This window comes from Coffea eugenioides, unplaced genomic scaffold (assembly GCF_003713205.1).
Source record: "Coffea eugenioides isolate CCC68of unplaced genomic scaffold, Ceug_1.0 ScVebR1_1418;HRSCAF=2265, whole genome shotgun sequence".
In the NCBI taxonomy this organism is placed as follows: Eukaryota; Viridiplantae; Streptophyta; class Magnoliopsida; order Gentianales; family Rubiaceae; genus Coffea; species Coffea eugenioides.
The window spans coordinates 20,126-44,119 of record NW_020861819.1 but is presented as its reverse complement, the minus strand read 5'-3'; the positions used below and the strand labels follow the sequence as shown (position 1 = coordinate 44,119).

Here is a 23,994-nt window from a genome sequence, read left to right as displayed (position 1 = left end):
CAAAATGACAAATAAAAGCTCCTTAGGTTGTGGTATCCCTAACTACTCATGCAAGTGCTATATTTGGATCATTAATTACTACATCTGGGCTAGTTATGGTGTAATTTCCTTATGCATTTGAATCCTACTTTCGTAGTGAATCAATTATACTTATAACTAATCCATACCTATTCTCATGGTTATGAAATTAGCTACAAGTTCATTTCTTCAATGAAATTACATGAAATGAATCACTAAAAACCACATAAGTGCACCTCTACTTTCGTGAGTGTACTCCCTATGTTTAGCACTTCTTGAACTAGTGTTAAATCTCAATTTCCATTGCAGGAATAACACCTTAGATAATCACAATTAATGGTACCAGATTAATCATGATTTAAAGAGCTAAAGTGCTAAATAACTTGCTCAAATCGTAGCAATCAAATAACCAAACAATAAACACTCACAATCATAGAAAGTTCAACCAAACCCAAGGTATAAACTTTAGAAACACATAATGAACACAAAATCCAGAACTTGTATATTAACTGAACTTGGAATCAAATACAAAAGATAAAGAGTTTGGAAGGAATACAACCCTTGTCACATGAGCTTTCTTCCTTGCCTTCTTCATCCTCCATCTTCATCCTAATCTAGATAATAAACAAGAATGGAAAAGCTACACTACTCTATACTAAGCTAAACTAACACTAGGAAGATGAAAGAGCTACATTTCTGCAGCTTCAAGCTTTCTCCCGTAGCTCACTCTCTATTTTCTGCTATGAACTCCAACCCCTCTTACAATGAATTTGGCTATTTTTTTTTATGATGAAAATGGTCAAGGAATGAAGCTTTACACTTTCTCCTTACAGCTGGTAATGTCTCTCACATGTCTAGCATCCAATGTGAGTTGGTGGGAGTGAAATTGAGTTTTACGCGTACAGAGCAGCCTTTTCTGACCGCAATCCGGCCAGAAATCCGGCCTTAAATCCGGCCAAATTCCGGCCGGATTGATACAGTGACCATTTGGTCACTTCTGGTTCAATTTCCAGCTCTGCTCCGATTTTGCATCAACTTCCACTGAACTTTTCTTGATGATAAAAGCTGATTTAGCTCTTGACCAAAACATGAAACTTGTAGCCCTTTTAGTTAGCTTTCCAATGCATCAAGAATCACCTCATTTGGATCTGTGTAGGCTGAGAAATGACCAAAATACCCTTACCTGCTTATTGCCCTGTTCCAGTTTCGACCAGTAGAAATTTGCTATTGTAATTCGGCATTTTGACCTGGAAAACCTTCAAACTGGATTTAGATGTCTTCACCAAAGTTGTAGATCTATCTCTTATCTTCAAATTGGTTCAAGAATCATCTTAATCCGATCACTGTAGCTCAAGTTATAGCCGAAATACGAAAATGCATCAAAACTGTCAAAATACACAAAATCCAAGTAAAAAGTGATAAAAACCTCATTTAATCACTTAAAAACATTTATTCACCAATTATAGCCAAAATAATTCATTTTCTTCCAATAATATAACAAAAGTGACTAAAAATAATATAAAATATCATACAATTATTACGTAAATTAGTCACTTATCAAACTCCCCCACACTTAAATCATTGCTTGTCCTCAAGCAATTCACACATAATCAAATGCAATGATTCAAGAGGTGAAACAATATATGCACTTTGTCCAATTTAATTCCTCAAGACTTGGAAAATAATCATTATACAATTATTCAATTTACACTAAATACTCATAATATCAAGTAAAGGAAAGATAATTATACCCTAAATTCAACAAGTTAAACTTAATCTCTTACCCTAACTTAATTTTACAAATAAGCAAATCACATAGTCAATTTATAGCCTTCCTCCTCCTATAATCATCTTTTTCTCAAAATTCTATAACTAAGAGGGATTTATTCATACTAATTTTTACTTAAATAGTGAAAATGCCTTTTTACGCGAAAATCGACACTTTTAGGTGAAGATTCCCGGTTACTCAACATTTCACTTATTCAAGTTGCAATGCATACTCTTAATTCAAGTACCTTTTTACGCGAAAATCGACATTTGTAGATGCCAACCCCCGGTTACTCGGTACAAAAATCATTGGAGTAGAATAATTTTTATTTCTTTCTTTTATTTTCTTTTTTTCTCTTCTTTTTTTTTTTATTTTATTATTTTTTTATTATTTTTTTTATTCCCTCTTAGAAAATATATAAGACTAATCAAAGGAGGAGTATAACCTTTTATCAATTATGTCAATCACTTACTTATAAAATTAAGTAAAGAGAAGAAATTTCATTAAACATGTAAAATTATAGGCATAATTTTCCTCACTTTATCCAATATACTTTCTAAAATGTAAAAATCCTAATTGCATAATAATCATTTTCAAGTTAAATGAGGACTAAACTTTCCAAAATACATATAAAGTTTCAACAATTGGAAGAATTAAACACTTAAGGTTGGAACAATTAGCCCTTTTTGAATGAAAATGCAAAAATTTGAAGAACTTTTGGGCCATAGTGAAATATTGGAAAAGATTTTAGAAAAATTTTGACAGAGTTTCTCCTTATAAATGGATGAAAACTCCCTGCCAACAAACCCAATTTCAAGCAATTATCCACATGGCAAGCATTTCAAACACAATTCCAACATTTCTAAGCATTTAAATCCACAAAATATCATCACCTAGCAAGTAAATGCAAGTTCAATACTTTCCTCCCCCACACTTAAACTTCACATTGTCCTCAATGTGAAAAAAGGAAAATAAATAAAGAGTAAAAGAAAATACTGCTCAATTGAACTTGCGCAATCCGAATCCATGTCCAAGTGATGAATTTCCAACTTTTAGTAGTCCGAATCACTATCATCACAATAGAGATAAAGATCACTTGGATTAGTTCACAAAAAAGAAATAAAGAAAATCACTAAAAACATCACAAATACTACAGAAAAGAAAAAAAAAACATTTCTGCAAGACGAGCACTCCCTCAAGTAGTCGCTTGGTCAGGTGACGATGGTGGAGTCGGAGGAGCTTCAATACCCAGCTTGGTCTCGATGCGACGAAGACGCTCGGAATTCCGCTTATTCTCTTGGCGGCTTTTCTTTACCTCAGCCTCGACACAAAGCAGCTTGTCCATTATCTTCTTGAAAAACGACCGAGTGTCTTGAGGTGAGGTTGGAGGCCGTGAGGAAGACGGTTCATTTGAGACCGGCGGGGTAGTTGTCTCAACCCCTTGAGCCCCTTCAATTCGTTCAATTTCAACTTCCTCCTCTTGCCTAATGTCCCCTTGAGCACCTCCTTGAGTTGAAGGACCACCGCCGTCTTTACTCTTCAAAATGAACCTGCAAAAATCCAATGTAAAGACGTCCTTCTTCTTGAGACCTGTAGGGAAAGCGTTAGAAAAATCCACTCCAACCCTTTGAAACTCGAAGGTCAAGAACCGAGGATACGGGAAAGCATGTTTGATGTCGTTACTGCGAACCACAGCCCACATGTGGTTGGTGATAATGCTTCCCAATGGAATGCCTTGGATGTTTCCTAAGCCATGCTTCATTTTATCCAAGAAATAGATGTCACTTGTGCGCGCCTCATTGGTTCCACTTGCCCTCGGAATGATATTGGCGGCAAATAGGTAAATAAGGAGACGTTGCGACTCCGGAAATGATGAAGTCAATACCGAATATCGCCCCGTCGTTCGAGTAGCCTTGTACTCAACCCCCAAACGTACAAGTGCCTCTAGCATGTTCCAAGAGTCCAAATCATTGGGTTTGAAGGCTTTCTTCAAATCTACCTTGCGCCCCACATCCGAAACATGAAGATAGCGCTCCAAATCAGCTCTATGGACTCGAACTTTTCTCCCTCGCACTGTACTAGTAATCACCTCCGTGTCGTAGTGAAAAACCTTCTTGTCCTCCACATTTGCATAGAATTCTCGGACAAGCTCCTCATAATAGAAGTTTGGGATGTTAAAGAAATTTTCCCATCCCAATTTGGCAAAGGAGGCCTTGAGATGGTAGACCTCCTCGGCATCCGAGGTGACATCCTTTTCCACCAATACCTTAGCTCCCCTCCTAGCATTGTACCAAGCTTCATTTTCGGCGGAGGTGAAGCGCGACTTATCATAAGGGACTTCCTCCTCTTGGTCCCCTTGTGCATCTTGTTCCTCTTGTTGTTGAGTATCCTCTCCAGATGATGGCTCGTCCTCAAGCTGTAGACGTCTACTTGCTTTTCTTTTCAAGCGCGGTTGTCTAGACGTCGAAGCTTCTCCTCTCTTGTTAGGAGGAGGAGATTTCACTGCACCTTTCTTAGTGCGAGCCATTGTACCTAATTAAAATTATTAAATGTTAACTTCATTTAATAGGTACATTGCTAAGTAAAGATAATGAAAACTCATTCACTTTTACCTCTTTATCTTTAATTAGCCAATCTTATCAACTTACTCACATAATAATTAGCAATTAACTTCACAAGCAAGACTTTACAATTGATTATCAACAACAAATGCTTCTTTCATTTTTTTCCAAATAAAACACTTAAGCATAAAATGTCCAAATAGGTAGAGAAAGCAATTAAACAATCACACAACTTATTCCCAACTTAATGACCTAAATAAGCATAATGAAATGCTAAAAAGCACCTTAACCATGAGTTTAGACTTAAAAAGGTCATTAATTCAACTTTAATCAAATTTTCTAGAATAAACATGCCAAAAATCAAAGGATAAGCTAATTAAGCCTAAATTTAGCATGTAAATATCCTAGACCAATCCATTACTCTCATACAATTTTCTTCAATCCAATTGCCCCAAAAAAAAAAAAAAATTAGCTAATAATGATCAAATCAAAGTAATCCTCAAGATTAGCTTAAAATTGCTAAATTCACCAAATAATCTCAAACCCATGAGTTAAACATCACCAATAATCATCAATAAGCTCAATAACATCATAAAAAGCATCAAACTTCACAAAATGAAAAAAAATTCGAAATTGCCCAAAAATAGGAAAAAGTGAAAATTGACAAAATTCAAATGATAACATTTGGTGAAGATTTGTTACCTCAAACTTGTTGGTAGATGATTAATGGTGCAAATGGTGAAGAAACCCCCAAAAATTTCACTCCAATTTGAACCCAAATGAAGAGTTCAAAAATTTGAAACCCTTGTTCTTCTCAAGCTCAAATCCGAATTAGAACTTGTTTTTGAAGGAATTTAAGCTATGGAATCAACTCACAAGGAAAAGAGAAATGTTTTGGTGTATTTAGTTTGGAGATTGGATGGTGAAAAGAGGGTTTTTAGGAGTAGTGTGTGTTCAAGGTGTGAGTGTGTGTGGAGGTTGAAGAAAGGAGGAAGAAAAGAAATGAGGGAATCCGCGCGCGGATTCCCTTTAGTGCGCAAAACCGGCCACAATCCGGCCAGTTTCCGGACGGATATTCGGCCGGATTATCGGCCGGATACTGGCCAGTAGCCACAAATTTTTTTTTTTTTTTTCTTTCGATTTTTCCTCTCAATCCGGCCTTTAATCCGGCCTAAATTTGGCCGGATTGTTGGCCGGATTGATACAGTGCCCCCTTTCTCTTTTTTTTTTTTTTTTTTTTTTTTTAACTCTGCATATCCGGCCAGAAACTGGCCGGATTTCCTGCCGGATTAACGGCCGGATATGAGGCAGTAGCTCCGAAAATTTGATTTTTTCTTCCCCTGATAATCCGGCCATGAATCCGGCCAGTTTATGGCCGGATTTGAGGCCGGATTTGCTGCAGAAATTTTTTATTTCTGCAGTTTTTCCTTCCACTTTCCATTTTCAAAAGTTTTTTTTTTATTACTCACCTTAAACATAAAATTTGTGCTTTCTCAACCAATTGCTCCTTGAAACATGAAATCATGCATCAATATAACTTTAGAATTAAGCACTTCAAATGCATGAATTGGATCAAATGAACAAGAAAACTCCCTTTTTGCTTCCTTATAAGTTCTTCTGCACTTGAAACACATTGCATAAACCATTGCCATTGCCACCTTTAAAACACACAAAAACACTAATTAAACACTTAAACTTACTAAAAAAAATTCGTTGGGTTGCCTCCCAACTAGCGCTTGTTTATAGTCATTAGCTTGACTATATCACCTCATTTTTCAAGGAGGCTTAGTTAACGAATAATCCACCATTTTAGGCCGTGGTGGATCATTAAATGGTGACTTTATAGCCAAAGCCACATAATCTAATGATGTGAGAATTGAAAGTGACTTACCTATCCCAAGTGTTTCATAGATATTACCTTGAATATACACCACTTGAGAACTTCCCAAAGGAAATGTCATGAGAGTATCTTGGGCAGGAATACCTTTAGAACCTATACTTTCAATGCACTCCTCAAGAGGGGTGAAAAATGAGTCATTAAAACTCACCTCTTGAGGTTCAAAGTTAGTTCCAAAGATATTATCATGTGAAATGGACATTTGCTCATTGAAACACAATTGAGATTCATCATTTTCATCAAAATGCAACCCATTTTCACATACAACATTCCCACCATTTATGCTAGGATCATTTTGCAAATTATTAGAAGAAATAACTTCACACAATGCACTCAATTGCTCATGTATTCGACCAAAGTGAGAAGCTAATTCATCTATTCTTTCTTCAATCCTATCAAAACGATCGGAAGTTGCATTTGCTAGCTTTTCTAAAGCTAACTCCCAAGATGGCTTAGAATCATTAGCTACTCTTTCTATTGCCAACTCCCAAGATGATTTTGATTCATATTGGACACTTTCAGGTTGGTGATCATAAAAATATGAATTATCACTATAAGTACATTGATTATTCCAACCATAAGCAGGAGAATTGCTCCAATTAGCACTATATTGATCAAAACAAGGATTGTAATGCTCTAATTTATCATAATAATCCACATTTTGTGCTTGCATACATGTATTAGTAGCATGACAACCTCCACACAAGTCACAAATCACATGATAAGAATTAAAAACATTAACATTCCTCCTCTGCTCAATTTCATGCATCATGGTGTCCATTTGAACTTGTAACTTAATTACATCAAATTTTGCCTTTAAGCACCTTAAACCATCTTCAAAAGACATACATTCAGTAAATTCTTGGTTACCTCTGTTGAAGGAGCTTTGCACTTGATAACCATCCATTGCCAATCTTCCACTTCTCAAGCATTGTCCTCCAAATTGACCTATCCTTCTCATCACCTAAAATTGCCTTTAAACAACTTAAGAGCAAAATTAGTAAGAAGAATAGGTGATAAAACACATACACATATAAAACACAGAAAATAACATTCACAGTATAACTAATAATATGTCTAAACTAATAAAGTTGCTCTTCACACCGATATTGCCAAATCTTCCCCGGCAACGGCGCCAAAAACTTGACGGGTATTTTACATACGTGCAAGCTAAAAAATACCGAATTACACCCGTTCACTGCAAGTATACAGATCAACTAGTAGTTTAGGGTATATATCGGGTCGATCCCACAAGGAAGAGTGAACAATTACCGGTATTACTAAAGCTTCTCTATTATTTAGACTATCAATGAATTATAACAAATTTAACCTACTGAAATTATACAAAATGACAAATAAAAGCTCCTTAGGTTGTGGTATCCCTAACTACTCATGCAAGTGCTATATTTGGATCATTAATTACTACATCTGGGCTAGTTATGGTGTAATTTCCTTATGCATTTGAATCCTACTTTCGTAGTGAATCAATTATACTTATAACTAATCCATACCTATTCTCATGGTTATGAAATTAGCTACAAGTTCATTTCTTCAATGAAATTACATGAAATGAATCACTAAAAACCACATAAGTGCACCTCTACTTTCGTGAGTGTACTCCCTATGTTTAGCACTTCTTGAACTAGTGTTAAATCTCAATTTCCATTGCAGGAATAACACCTTAGATAATCACAATTAATGGTACCAGATTAATCATGATTTAAAGAGCTAAAGTGCTAAATAACTTGCTCAAATCGTAGCAATCAAATAACCAAACAATAAACACTCACAATCATAGAAAGTTCAACCAAACCCAAGGTATAAACTTTAGAAACACATAATGAACACAAAATCCAGAACTTGTATATTAACTGAACTTGGAATCAAATACAAAAGATAAAGAGTTTGGAAGGAATACAACCCTTGTCACATGAGCTTTCTTCCTTGCCTTCTTCATCCTCCATCTTCATCCTAATCTAGATAATAAACAAGAATGGAAAAGCTACACTACTCTATACTAAGCTAAACTAACACTAGGAAGATGAAAGAGCTACATTTCTGCAGCTTCAAGCTTTCTCCCGTAGCTCACTCTCTATTTTCTGCTATGAACTCCAACCCCTCTTACAATGAATTTGGCTATTTTTTTTTATGATGAAAATGGTCAAGGAATGAAGCTTTACACTTTCTCCTTACAGCTGGTAATGTCTCTCACATGTCTAGCATCCAATGTGAGTTGGTGGGAGTGAAATTGAGTTTTACGCGTACAGAGCAGCCTTTTCTGACCGCAATCCGGCCAGAAATCCGGCCTTAAATCCGGCCAAATTCCGGCCGGATTGATACAGTGACCATTTGGTCACTTCTGGTTCAATTTCCAGCTCTGCTCCGATTTTGCATCAACTTCCACTGAACTTTTCTTGATGATAAAAGCTGATTTAGCTCTTGACCAAAACATGAAACTTGTAGCCCTTTTAGTTAGCTTTCCAATGCATCAAGAATCACCTCATTTGGATCTGTGTAGGCTGAGAAATGACCAAAATACCCTTACCTGCTTATTGCCCTGTTCCAGTTTCGACCAGTAGAAATTTTCTATTGTAATTCGGCATTTTGACCTGGAAAACCTTCAAACTGGATTTAGATGTCTTCACCAAAGTTGTAGATCTATCTCTTATCTTCAAATTGGTTCAAGAATCATCTTAATCCGATCACTGTAGCTCAAGTTATAGCCGAAATACGAAAATGCATCAAAACTGTCAAAATACACAAAATCCAAGTAAAAAGTGATAAAAACCTCATTTAATCACTTAAAAACATTTATTCACCAATTATAGCCAAAATGAATCATTTTCTTCTAATATTATAACCAAAGTGACTAAAAATAATATAAAATATTAGACAATTATTACGTAAATTAATCACTTGTCAGTCATTAGCTTGACTATATCACCTCATTTTTCAAGGAGGTTTAATTAACGAATAATCCACCATTTTAGGCCGTAATGGATCATTAAAAGGTAACTTTATAGTAAAAGTCACATGTTCTAATGATATGAGAGATGGAAATAACTTACCTATCCCAAGTCTTTCATAGATGTTACCTTGAATATATACCACTTGAAAACTTACCAAAGGAAATGCAATGAGAGTATCTTGGGCAGTAATACCCTTAGAACCTATACTTTCAATGCACTCCTCAAGAGGGGTGAAAAATGAGTCATTAAAACTCTTCTCTTGAGACTCAAAATTAGTTTCAAAGATATTATCATGTGAAATGGATATTTGCTCATTAAAACGCACTTGAGATTCATCATTTTTATCAAAATACAACCCATTTTCACATACAACATTCCCACCATTCATGCTAGAATCATTTTGTAAATTATTAGCGGAAATAACTTCACACAATGCATTCAATTGCTCATGTATTATCCCAAAGTGAGAAGCTACTTCATCTATTCTTTCCTCAATCCTATCAAAACGGTTGGAAGTTGCATTTGCTAGCTTTTCTATTGCTAAATCAAATTGATTAGAAAAATTTTCTACAGCTAGCTCCCAAGATGCATTAGAATCATTAGCTAATGGTTCATTTTCTAACTCCCAAGGTAGAGGTGCATTAGCTAACTTCTCTATTGCCAACTCCCAAGATAGTTTTGATTCATATTGGACACTTTCAGGTTGGTAATCATAAAAATATGAATAATCACTATAAGTATATTGATTATTCCAACCATAAGTATTAGCACTATATCGATCAAAACAGGGATTGTAATGCTCTAATTCATCATAATAATCAACATTTTGTACTTGCATACATGTATCGGTAGCATGATAACTTCCACACAAGTCATAAATCACATGATAAGAATTAAAAGCATTAACATTCCTTCCTTGCTCAATTTCATGCATAATTGTGTCCATTTGAACTTGTAGCATCATAACATCAAATTTAGCCTTTAAGCACCTTAAACCATCTTCAAAAGACATACATTCAGTAAATTCTTGGTTACCTCTGTTAAAGGAGCTCTGCACTTGGTAACCATCCATTGCCAATCTTCCACTTCTCAAGCATTGTCCTCCAAATTGACCTACCCTCCTTATTACCTAAAATTGCTTTTAAATAACTTAAGAGCAAGAGTAGTAAGAAGAATAGGTAATAAAACACATATACACATAAAACGCTAAAAATAACAGAAAATAACTTCAAACTATAACTAATAAAATGTCTAAACTAATAAAGTTGCTCTTCATACCGATATTGCCAAATCTTCCCCGACAACGGGGCCAAAAACTTGACGGGATTTTAATATACATATAAGTTAAAAAAAATCAAATTACACCCGTTCACTGCAAGTATACAGGTCAACTAGTAGTTTAGGGTATATATCGGGTCGATCCCACAGGAAAGAGTGAACAATTACCGGCAGTACTAAAGCTTCTCTATTATTTAGACTATCAATGAATTATAACAAATTTAACCTACTGAAATTATACAAAATAACAAGTAAAAGCTCCTTAGGTTGTGGTATCCCTAACTACTCATGCAAGTGCTATATTTGGATCATTGAGTACTACATCTAGGCTAGTTATGGTGTAATTTCCTTATGCATTTGAATCCTACTTTCGTAGTGAATCAATTATACTTATAACTAATCCATACCTATTCTCATGGTTATGAAATTAGCTACAAGTTCATTTTTTTCAGTGAAATTACATGAAATGAATCACTAAAAAGCACATAGGTGCACCTCTACTTTCGTGAGTGTACTCCCTATATTTAACACTTCTTGAACTAGTGTTAAATCTCAATTTTCATTACAGAAACAACACCTTAGATAATCACAATCTATGGTACAGATTAATCATAATTTAAAGAGTCAAAGTGCTAAATAACTTGCCCAAATCATAGCAATCAAATATCCACATAATAAACACTAACAATTATAGAAAGTTCAACCAAACTCAAGGCATAAACTTTAGAGACACATATTGAACACAAAATCCAGAACTTGTATATTAACTAAATTTGGAATCAAATACAAAAGATTAAGAGTTGGAGAAGAGATAATCCTTGTCACATGAGGTTCAACTCCTCATTCTTCATCTCCATCTTCATCCTAATCTAGCTAATATACAAGAATGGATGAACTATACTAGTCTACACTAAAACCAATCTAACACTCAGAAGATGTAAGAACTACATTTCTGCACTCCAAGCTTCTCCCGTATGTCTCTCTATATCCCCCTTCAATCTTGCAAGCTTTGGCTATATAAAGGTGAAAGTTGGTCAAGAAGTGAGATTTACACCTCCCTTTTACAGCTGGAAATGTTTCTCACACGTCTAGCATCACATGTGACTTAGTGGAGGTGAAATTGAGTTTTTTGCATCAAGAGCAGACTTCTCTGACCACAATCCGGCCAGAAATCCGGCCAAGTTCCGGCTGGATTGCTACAGTGAATTTTTGTGCACTTTTGTTCAATTTTCAGCTCTGCTCCGATTTTACGTCAACTTCAACTGAACTTTTATTGATGATAAAAACTGATTTAGTTCTTGACAAAAACATGAAACTTGTAGCCCTTTGAGTTAAATTTCCAATGCATCAAGAATCACCTCATTTGGATCTGTGTAGGCTGAGAAATGATCGAAATACCCTTGACTGCTCACTGCCCTGTTTCAGCTTCGACCAATAGCAATTAGCTACTATAATTCAGCTTTTTGACCTGGAGAACCTTCAAACTGGATTCAGATGTCTTCACCAAAGTTGTAGATCTATCTCTTATCTTCAAATTGGTTTAAAACGTATCTCAATCCGATCATTATAGCTCAAGTTATAGCCGAAATACGAAAATATGTCAAAACTGTCAAAATGTACAAAATCCAAGTAAAAAGTGATAAAAACCTCATTTAATTGAACAAAAGCATTTTACACCAATTATAGCCAAAATGAATTATTTTCTTCCAATAATGTAACTAAAGTGACTAAAAATAATATAAAATATTATACAATTATTACGTAAATTAGTCACTTATCAGGTATGGTTGACAGATGGGGATAAGAATACGAGGTTATTTCATGCTTGCGTGTCTGAACGGCAGAGGAAGTCGGTGATCCATCGAATAAAATCACAACGCGGGGAGTGGCTGGACAGGGAGGAAGATATTTCTGAGGAGGCAGTTTCTTTCTTCCATCACCTGTTTTCGGATCAACCAGGGTTGAGTTCCTCTCCGGTGCTGGATGTGATCCCCAAACTGATATCTGATCAGGATAATCTCGATTTGGAGCGGCACCCCTCTCTTGAGGAGGTTAAGGACGTGGTGTTCTCTTTGGACCCTGACAGTGCTACTGGGCCGGATGGGTTCTCGGGGAGGTTTTTCACCTATGCGTGGGAGATTGTTGGAAAGGATGTGTATGACGTAGTAGGTAGCTTCTTTGCTGGTTTGGAGCTGCTAAGGAGCATAACGGTCACTTTTATCGTCCTCATCCCCAAGGTGGGCTCTCCTCAGGATTTCTCGCAATATCGACCAATTAGTCTTTGCACGTTTGTGAATAAGATTATCTCCAAGCTGCTGGCGAAGAGATTAGCAAGGGTGCTGCCGCTCTTGATTTAGGATAACCAGAGCGGGTTTGTTCAGGGGCGGCAAATCTCGGATAATTTTTTATTGGCCCAAGAGCTAGTTTCCGGTATTCGGAGGGCGAATAGAGAAGGAAACGTGATCCTTAAGCTGGATATGGCAAAGGCCTACGATAGGGTGTCCTGGAATTTTTTGATGCAAGTGATGCGTAAGTTTGGTTTCGGGGAGAGGTGGATTGACATGATATGGCGGTTAGTGTCTAGTGTGTGGTTCTCAGTGATTATTAACGGGACACCGAAGGGGTTCTTTACATCTTCCAAGGATCTGCGCCAAGGGGACCCCATATCACCAGTCTTGTTTATCTTGAGGGCGGAGGTCTTATCCCGATCACTAAATGCACTACTGGCAGATAGGAGATTTGTCCCGTTCAAGGTTCCCAGAAGCTGCCCTAACATTTCTCCTCTCGCATACGCGGATGATGTGATGATTTTTACTAGCGGGTTGAAAAGGTCCTTAAAGATGGTCTTGTGCGCTGTGGAAGCCTACTGCAATGTGTCGGGGCAGTAGGTGAACCTCCAGAAGAGTTGCTTCCTAGTACATCGGAGGCTCAACGCGGTTAGGAAGCATACCATCGCCAAGATTACGAGTTTCAAAGAGCAGTCTTTCCCCATTAAATATCTTGGCTGTCCACTCTATGTCGAAAGGGGCAAGTCGATCTACTTCTCGGGGGTTACAGAGTCGGTATCCAAGCGGGTGCTGGCGTGGAATGGTAAGTTGTTATCTTATGGTAGGAAGCTGACTCTTATCAAGAGTGTGTTGGCATCTATACCAGTTCATATTTTGGCTGCCATGACTCCCACGAAGGGTTTCTTTCGACGTCTGGAAAAGATTTTCGGAGGATTCCTATGGGGTAGTTCTGATTATGATTTACGGGTTCATTGGATAAAATGGAGTTCAATTGTAGGCCGGTAGAGGAGGGTGGTGTGGGGATACGGGCTACAGGCGGTCTATGACGCTTTCTCTATGAAATTGTGGTGGTCGTTCCGCCAAAATGTGTCCTTATGGGCACGTTTTATGCGGGGAAAATATTTACGGGGAGGTCATCCTTGTGAAGCTGAACAAGTTAGGGGGCAATCCCACATATGGCGACGGATGGTGATGATCAAAGACCAAACGGAATAGCACATTACATGGGTTTTGGGAATGGGGAAGTGGATTTTTGGCACGGGGCCGGTGTGCGATAAAGTGGAAACTTTTGGGGTACACGCTGTGGCACACTTTGTTGACCAACGCCGGTGGAACGTACACCTGTTGCAGCAGTGGCTACCTCGGGTTATTGTGTCAGACATCTTACGTATTCCTCCTCCTGTGTCCCGACGGCCGGATTGCATAGTGTGGGCCTTGAGCTCCTCTGGCTCGTTTACAGTTTCTTTGGCGTATCAGGTGGTGAGCCAACCAGCACCTAGGTCAATGTTTTTCGCAAATATATGGCATCCGTTGATTCCAGCGAAGGTGTCTTTCTTCATGTTACGTTTGCTGGGGTCCCGACTTCCAGTCATGGAGATTCTTCACCGCTTTCAGGTACATGGCACATCTCGCTGTTGGTGTTGTAAGGAGCCAGGGGCGGAGTCCCTAGACCATATTTTCTACACTGGAGAGATCCCTTCACAGGTTTGGCAGTCATTTGACGGGAGTGATGGAAGCCTCGGTCCAGCTTTTACGGTATGACATATGCTAGCTAAATGGTGGTTGAGAGCCACATCAAAACCCGCTTTGAAGACAATATATCGGATTCTACCTTGTCTAGTGTGTTGGCATCTCTGGAGGGCTAGGAACATGATGCTTTTCGATGGCAAACGGGTGACAGCGGTTGGCATTCACTTGCGTATACTCTGGGAGCTACGAGAAATTTTGTGTGGGCGGTTTCCCAATCTTGCCTCTGGTGGTTTATCTTGGCATTCTCTTCTTGATTTAGTGGTCAAGAGGGACCGTTCCGGTAGGATTTCCTGGCACAAATGGAGCAGGTCGTAGCTTATGATCCCTAAGTTGAACGATGATGGTTGCTATCAGGTCAATCCGGAAAGAGCAGGCGAGGTGGTATTTTAAGGGACCCAGAAGGGCGTTTTATTGTTGCCTTTGCGAAGGTGTTTGATGTAGCTAAGAGTTTGTAGGCAGAGCTGAAGGCAGTACTTGAGGGGGTGAGGCTTTGCGTACAACGAGGATTTGCGGAGGTGCACGTGGAGTCAGACTCTTTGCTACTGGTTCGAATGTTCCACGCCGAGGTCGGGATACCTTGGTGGTTAATGCGCGATTTTGAGGAGCTCTTAGCTTTACGGCATCATGTGCGGGTCATGACGCACTGTCTTCGCGAGACGAACAGGTCTGCGGTTGGTCTGGCTATGGAGGGCATTAACTCAGGCAGCAATTGGGTTTTCGAGTCGTGGGGGCAGCTACCCCTAGAGGTTCGCAAAGATATCTCTATGGATCGGCTAGGTGTCCCGTCTAGTAGGATTGACTAGTGCTCGTCAGGAGTAGTGCAGTGACTCATAGAGGTACGGTTTAGGCCCCCCTCCTTGTATCCCGTCTTTTCAGTATGAGCAATAAAATCAAATATTTATTAAAAAAAAATAGAGCTTGAAATGGAATTAAATTTATTTAGTATTTTACCGCTAACAACTTTGACCCCATTTAATGGTTAAAAAAAAATAAAAGAGATGTAGAGATTGGGATTGGTTCCTTAGTGTGAAAAAGGAAAGTTCCTCTAAAGTAATGCTGCGTGAAATTCTGGATGCATATGAAATTAGAAATGTGATAATTTTGCGATTCATTCTCATTCATAATGAATTTCTTCGATTCTATATAGAATCGCAATTTTTTTCGTTCAGTACGTAAATATTCTTTTTTTGTCATATTGATGGCTTTGCTTTTAAGATTATCTACATGTCGGTGGTTAGTAATATTGACAAGATTAAAGGTCATGGAAAATGTTACTAATTTTAGGAGAAATTATGTATTGTAAAAATGGTTTAATAATTTTCTACTAAGCATAACTACTGCATACAAAAAGAAAAGATATTTTATTTTATTTTGCTTTGATTAGAAGAACTTGTACTGATAATAAAGGAAATTTCAATTCAACAATCAACGTACACATGATTACAGTAATTTTTTAGTCAATTAGACTAATATATGCCATAAAGTAGTAAGATTTAGTCATTTGTGAATTGATCATTTTAACAGTTTACATAACATTCATCTATAAAAAATTATGATTATTATAAAATGACATTTTATAATAATTTACATACCATTTGCCAATAAAAAAAAAAAGAGTTTGATAGAAAAAATATGGATACAAATCCATAATGTAAATGATACAAAGTATGTTTGAAAGTCACGGAGCTTAATGTAGACACCAAATTTTTGTCAATTTTTAATATTTTCTCAAGATTTTTCTATTTAATGAATTATTTATTTTCTAGTATTTTAATGTGCATTTTTCTCATTTTTGCAGGTTTGCTTTTTAAAAAAAAAAAAAGGAAAAACAAAAGAAAAACAAAAACACAACAAAAAAAAAACAAACAACAAAAAAAAAACAAACAACAAAAAAGAAAATAAAAAAAATCATCATAATCATTTTCTCTACCAAAACCCCTATTAACCCATTCCATACTCAATTGCCATGCACCTTTCTTTTCATTGGCAGAAGTCATCATTTTTGGAAGATTCAGCACACAAGCCCCATTTGGCTAGAAGTCCCTCTCGGCTCTCTCTGAAAAAAAAAGGAGAAAAAAAACACACAGAAAATAAAAGGGAGGCTCTCGGCTCTCTCTCTGGGCAGGACAGAAGACAAGCCATAACAAGAAAAAAAAAGAAGAAAAACTCCTCTCTCTATTCGGCTCCCTCTCTTTTCCTAATATACACACACAGAATCAAGCACAAGAAAGCAAGCAATCGGACGTGAGGAGATTGGAATTTCATCAACAATTTTAACTAAGGTCATAAGAGGTATCAACACTTCCATTGAACTATTTCCCGTTTTTTTTTTTTTTTATCGTGTTGAATTCATGTATTATTGGTTGTTCCTGCTGTTTTCTTGTTGTTGCTGCTGGTGTTGTTGAAATTTTGGGGTAAAGCCATGAATAAACATTAAGGAAAAGATGATTTTTGTGAATGCATGTTAATTGTTTGAAAAAATGCCAAAAAGAATTTTAGGGACTGTTTTGCCTTAATTCAGCCTTTTTATGTTGTTTTCTTGTTCAACTTAGATTATAGTTGTAATGTAGAAGTTATAAGGAGGCTTTTGGCATAATTTTTAAGATTTTTGGTGAAGATTATAGTGTTTTAAAAAATAAAAAACTGGACTGGCTTTTTGCTTTTCGGCCACCTTCGGGTCATCTTTTGTAAAAATTAACTCCGGAAATGGAACCTACGCGAAAAATGGAGTGAGGGGGTGCATTTTGAGAAATTTTGGCGACCGGAGAAGTCACCAGCGACCGGCGACGGCGCCACCGGCGGCCACCATGACTGCCAGCTGAAGCTTCTTCGGTTGGCCGAAGAAGAAGGAAAGGAAACGTATGGGGAAGAAAAGGAAAAAAAGAAAGAAAAGGGGGGCTTGGGCTAGTGTTTTATTTTTTTTTAGGTGGGCTTGTGGTTATTTTGGTTGGGTTTGGGGAATGGACTTTTGTTTTATTTCTTTTGGGTTCGGTTGGGCTAGAAGGTCAGAGCCCATGCCTTTATTTTGGCTGGATCTGAGTGATAAAAGACGGGCTGGCCTTGTGTTTTGGTTTGGACTTTCAGTTGGGCTTAGGTAGTTTTCGGCCCAAAGAAATAGAGAATGGCCCAGTGACCGGTTTTCTTAAGGAGATCTGCTTACGAAATTGCACTTTAGTCCCTGATCTCTGGAGTAGTTTTACTTCGGCCCAGATCATTTTAAATTTCTTTCATGTAGGTCCTTGTAGTAATTGCACTTCGGTACCTGAATTTTATCTTTTATTTAATTTTGACCTCTAAACTTTGGAAAAATATGATTTTTATCCCTGATGAATTTTGACTCTCTTTATTATGATTGTTTCTTTTCTTTAATAGCTAATTATGCTACTTTTGAATATACTTAATTTGGAAATTTTAGATTTACTTAAATTTCTTTACATCTGACATATTAGTGTGAATTTAGTACTTGTATTATTATTTTCTTTTTCAATTAAATTGGTGCCATGATTCTTTTGTTCATTGTGAGTATAAATAGGACAATTTGACTCCATTTAGTCACCACTTCAAATGGGAGGTACCCCTATTTTTATTATTTCAATGTCAATTACGTGCTCTTATGTGTTCCTATGTGTTTATATTTTTATATGCTTTATTTTATTTGATTTAAATATTCATTCAAGTTTTATTACATATGTTTTAGTTAATTTTTATAATGATTCGAGAGGCATTTAAATACCTCAAAATGTAATAGATAGGATAATTAGATTTATTTCATTATATTTTTCCTTTCTAGATTGTAGTTAGGCGCTCCCCGATGTAATAGATAGGTTGCGTGTTTATGTGGCTTATGTGTTATGTGTTTTATCCGCTTTTCTTAGGATTTTGGCATCTAGATATTATGTTTACGTGTTATGTGCTACGTGCTCTTATGTGTTTATTTGTTTTAATTTATGCTTTATTTGTTTCGTTATGAATTGTTAATGCATGACGTCACCACACTAGTCCAACGCTAGTTGTGGCTTCTCCCTCCGCTTACTTGCTAGTCCAACGCTAGTAAAGATTTTTAGAAATGGGCTAGTCCAATGCTAGACCCTTTAGGCCGTCTTGCGCTAGATTCATCTTTGTGTGTTATTCACTACATTTTCATGCATATTTTTATTGTTAGGATCTTTTCTCATTCATATGATATCCCCTATTATATTATCCCCTACCCTCTATAGGTGCTAATCATTGCATTTAGAATTGTATCTCATTTAAGCTAGTTCATTTGCTTGTTAATGTTAGGATAATTATTTTCAAACATGGGAAATGGGTGATTATAACTTTTTAGTTTAAATACCCTATTAATCCATGTATAAGATAATTATGTCACGAGTTTTTGCCTCCCGTACCCTTTATGTTGCATTCCCTTTTTCTTTGATCACTTATATCTATGTATATAATTTAATTTCTTTTCTTTTCTTTTAATTTCATCATTTGCATACTCGTGACACCTTCAAGGAATTATTTTGGCCTTCGCAATTAATGCGATTGGTTCAATTAAACCCTTGAATGAACATTTTGTCCCTTTCAAAATTTTTAAATTTAGATTTGCATCCATGTAGGAAACATCCAAATATGATAAAATTAAGGGTTAGATTAGGAAAATTTTGACTAAACCTCGCAACTAGCTTAGACTAGGTCGAAAGGGTGCCTTAGGTTTGAGTTGATCGAACTTTTGAGTTGATCTTCAATGTGACTCCCGAATTCATTTTCTCTTGTTTTCAAAGACCTGGAGTTGTCAAAAAGGGTTTTATTTTATTTTACTTTATTTTTGGGTGACTTGGTACACCAAAACTCAATACCAAGTGGCGACTCCTATTTTTCTTAAAAACCCTTTTAGACTAAATTTTGGACCCAAATTGTCGCATTTTTTTAAGTCCCATTCTAGGTCCTTGTTCACTTGTTTTTTTTAATAAAATCACATCTTTTATAATACCTACCTTTATTTTTATTTTTCTCGCGAAAAAATGGGGCGCGACACTTAACATATGGGTTATTTGACTATAATTTTCAAAGATTATGCTACGTTAATACAACTTTTATTTTTATACTTGTGACCCAGAAAATAAATTTATTAAAATTTTACCATTTTATTAAATTCATAGGCATTAATATATGAAAATTGTGATGTATAAGTAAGTGCTATTTTATATACAACTCGAAAAATTTGTTGTTATTATAATACAACTTTAACTTTTATACTTGTGACCCAGTAAATAAATTTAGTAAACCTTTATCATTTTATTAGACTCATAGGTATTAATATATGGAAATTGTGATGTATAGATAAGTGCAATTCTATATATAACTCGAAAGATTTGTTGTTATTGTCATCCAAACTTTCTAACCTTTCACAAATCCAAAAATAATTCAAATTTTATAATATGACAAATTATTCTTACATATTTTATAAGGTCATGTGCAAAAAAAAAAAATAGTTTTCATAGTATATTTAAAATGCTTAAAACATATAACATTTATAAATGATACATACAATTGTGTATCATACATTTACATTACGAGTAATTACTAACTATAATACTAAGTTTCAATCATTAATAAAAAATCTCAGCATTATTTCAAATAAACTTCCTAATACTTGTTACATATTAGTTTTTTAAGTAAAATAGCAAATTTATACCACAAACTAGTAGGTTTTGACCACTAACCAAATTTACTATTCTATCAACAATATTTACTATTAATCTATAAAAACTTACTATTACTTGAACTAAACTTACTCTCCAAAAAGTAAGTTTCGGATATAAAATAGTAATTATTTTAAAAAAAAAAGTAAGTTTCATATTTATTCCAATTTACTTTTTGAGACATAAAAGTTACTAATTTATCGAGTTAACTTACTATTCTTTATGTAAAACTTACTAACCAAATTTTTAGGTACTATCTTATTTAGGTGACCAGTCCAATAGGTAATCAAATGGTCGCTAAAAGTGTTTTTATCTATTATATCAGGTAAAAACAGTTTCGTTACCATAACAATCGTTACTTTAGACTTTTTCATATATATATATATATATATATATATATATATATATCACTTGGAGCAGTTATTTTAATCAGAGTTGTTATTCATTCCTACGTGACATGCTTAATTGAACAGAATTAATGGGTTATAGGTCACTTGGATTTTACCTATATTGAATCCTATTTGGATTGTATTATATATTTAAAAATTATCTCTAATTTTAAAATAACTTTAAAAAATAACTAATTTTATCTTAATAATATCTGCTTTTATCAAATTATTACATAGAACTATAGTAAAATCTTTTCTAAATCACAATTATTGAAAATTTATATATCTCATAAATTACTTACTTTCACCACCATATCGTTGATTAATATTCAAATTATTCATCATCTTTTCCCTTATTATTATTATCTTATAAAATACAAAATTTTAATTATCTAAAAAATATTTATAAAAAAAAGAAAATCCACCAAGTTTTAATATGGGGTACGTTATTTGATGTATACTATATTACGATGAAAGTATGTAAACAAATTTTTAAAAATTAGTAAATAATTGAACATTTAGAATACATTAAGCTTTTAAAGTTAATATGAATGAACATGTAAGATTGTTGTTAATTTTTATATTTAAATTATTCATATTTGTATAAATTCACAATAAATAAATAAAAAAGATCGTGCTAAGACACGGGCAAAATTCTACTTATGTAAGAAGTAAGAAGAATAATCAATTGCAAAGTACCATGTGTTTCATTTCAAGGGTTGACTAGTGAACTTTTTTAAGTCAATTGTCCCATGATCATGGTCTAACCACCCACCTGAATTTTACTTATGTAAGAAGTAAGAAGAATAATCAATTGCAAAGTACCATGTGTTTCATTTCAAGGGTTGACTAGTGAACTTTTTTAAGTCAATTGTCCCATGATCATGGTCTAACCACCCCCTGAATTTTGGTGATTAACCCTAATTTTAAACTTTACTACTTACCTATTTATTATTAAGAATCCCAACCGCATACTCCTTGGATTTTTATACAATAGGTTGATTGGAAATAATTTGTACAGCACTGGCCTAATGCATGTTGGAATTGCTTGGTTTTATAACCCCAATAATTGCATCTTCCATGACTTCGCCTATCGTAAGTCAAAGGTTTTGCATCACATTTTGCTTAAACAATTTATCTAAAAAAAAAAAATCAAATTGCCCTTAGAATTGAGGACGTTAGACTATACCATAGAGATAAGGTGAAGGATTTTTTTGCCATTTTCCTTACTGGAATAGGGTAAATTTGCTCATATGTCCTTCAGCATTTATGAACATTTTGCTTTGTTTTCAACTTATACTTTCTTCAATTTCAATCTCGAGTAATAATTTTCAATTTAGATTTGGCAGGTTAGTTTCTTGACAAATCAATCATGTATTGACCCATGAGTTTCATAAAATTATCAAACTTATGATGTATAAGCTCTGTGAAGAATGGACGGTATTACATGATTACATCACCAGTAATTGAATGGGATATATACACAGTCCAGTGGTCAAGGGGCTATGTTTTTGAAGGCACTGAAAGTTATTCAATCTGAAATTTTGCCACATCACTTTGGCTAATTCATTTGATTTTTTCTTTTTACTTACTTATAGTTGTCAACTTGTCATTCTGTAACAGAAATATATTTCCAAAATATAAGATGGTAAATAGAAACCAAGTTTCAGAAACTTAATACAACAATTATTGTAATCAGCATCACAATTTCTTAATTAACGTAGCCATTTTTTAGTAAGAAGTCATTTTTTTATTTTTTTATTTTTTTTCCTATGGAGATTTTAAACCTTATAAGAAGAAAAAAGAGGAGGAAATGATTGACAATCAATCAAAGATCTTGCAATTGACTAGTTTTTTTTTTTAATTTAACTAGTAAGTAGTAGTATATAGCACGGCTGAACTGTCCGGTTCCGGAAAATGCGAGGCTGAACATTTCCACCATTATCCAAGTACGGCCCATTTTAACTTGGGCTTAATTTTTTGTACCCATATCAAATCAAGCCAATTTGTGGTGATGGCGTGGACCTAGTTACGTATATTAAAAGGGCCATCTCTTACGGAAGCCAAGTTTTTTGCCAAGTTTGTCTGCTACAAGTTTTTTAAAAACTTTAATTACAGTAATCTCAAAAAACTTTTCAAAGTTTTTAAACTATACACTTCAAAATATTAAAAAAAAACACACTTCAAAAATTTTTTAAAAACTTCTATAGTAAGCTACAATAAAGTTTTAGACAAACACAAAAAAAACTCACCTTCCAAACGGGCATATAGGATAAATTACTTATTATCCTCGTGTGGTTTTACATAATACTAGATAAACCTCTTAAAGTTTTAAAATGGTCACATAACCCTCGTGATTTTATGTAAATTGTAAAGTAGAAAATAAACATAATGTACAATCAATTACAGTATTTATACCAAACACATTTTAAAAGAGTATGTGATAAAGTCTTAATATCCATGTAACACCCTTATAATTTGTATAAATATTCACTTTACTCCCTTGTGATTTTTACATTTATCCACATAATCTCCCTATACTTTTATACAATGATGAGAATATAAAGACCAAGACCCATTCAAGCACATGGGGAATTGGAAGATTCAAGTGAAGACTAGTTGATTGCACGAATGCTTGAGTTTAGTAGGATTATTTGATTTTCCTCGTTGATTTTGGTTATTTCTCGTTTTAAAAAGTCTAGGTAATTAAGATAGTTTAATTGCGGCCCATTTGTTAGTAAGTAAGGTCCAAAATCTTTCTTAAGTATGTAGGGTAGTTTGGTCAACTTTTGGATTAGGGTTAATGCTTGTAAGGGCTATAAATAGCCCCACTTCCTCTTTGTTTGGGATCAGTTTTTGACTATTAAATACAATTAGTGAGTTTTCACTTTCTCTTTGGCAAGAGAGTTTCCTTTGAATACTTGAGAATCTTCTCAAGTTATTCACCCGAACTTATCAATCGAGTAACTCCTTGGTTGTGGCGTTCCTCTACTATAGTTTGGTTCGCTAATTCATTAGGTAACGGGTTGAGATAATATCAATAGTGTTCGTTATCTCGGGGATTAGATTTGGGTCAAATTTCCGCTGCTAAACCGTTGGTGATTCGTTGTCCAGATCGCGTCAAGTGAGTATCACATCATACAAGGTTTGAGGGGGGGGGGAGAGGGAAGAGGAAAAAGGAGGAAGAGGGAGGGAGGGAGGAGGAGTAAGAGGCAGGAGAGAAAGAGAGAGAGGGAGAAAGGAAAGAAAGGGAAAAAAAAAAGTCAGCGAGCCTTGATGCTAGCACCGGTGGAGTGGCGGCTATTGGTGGAGGACCTGGAGGTGGTGGTAGATTGAGTTGTGGGGAGGAAGAAGAAGAAAGAAGGGAAAAAAAATTTTGTACGTGATTGG

General features: G+C 35.3%; 2 protein-coding genes across 2 annotated transcripts; one reads left to right on the top strand and one right to left on the bottom strand.

Annotated features, from left to right (window-relative positions):
• Positions 1–2,981: 2,981 nt before the first annotated feature.
• Positions 2,982–5,114, bottom strand: LOC113755315. The gene is made up of 2 exons (XM_027299352.1): positions 5,050–5,114; positions 2,982–4,318 (listed from the first exon to the last, which is right to left on the bottom strand). Exon 2 carries the CDS (start codon positions 4,311–4,313, stop codon positions 2,982–2,984), a length of 1,332 nt encoding a protein of 443 aa, XP_027155153.1. The 5' UTR covers positions 4,314–4,318; positions 5,050–5,114.
• Positions 5,115–11,800: 6,686 nt separating this feature from the next.
• LOC113755314 lies at positions 11,801–12,848 on the top strand. The gene is made up of 2 exons (XM_027299351.1): positions 11,801–11,809; positions 12,273–12,848. Exons 1-2 carry the CDS (start codon positions 11,801–11,803, stop codon positions 12,846–12,848), a joined length of 585 nt encoding a protein of 194 aa, XP_027155152.1.
• The last annotated feature ends 11,146 nt before the right edge of the window (positions 12,849–23,994 follow it).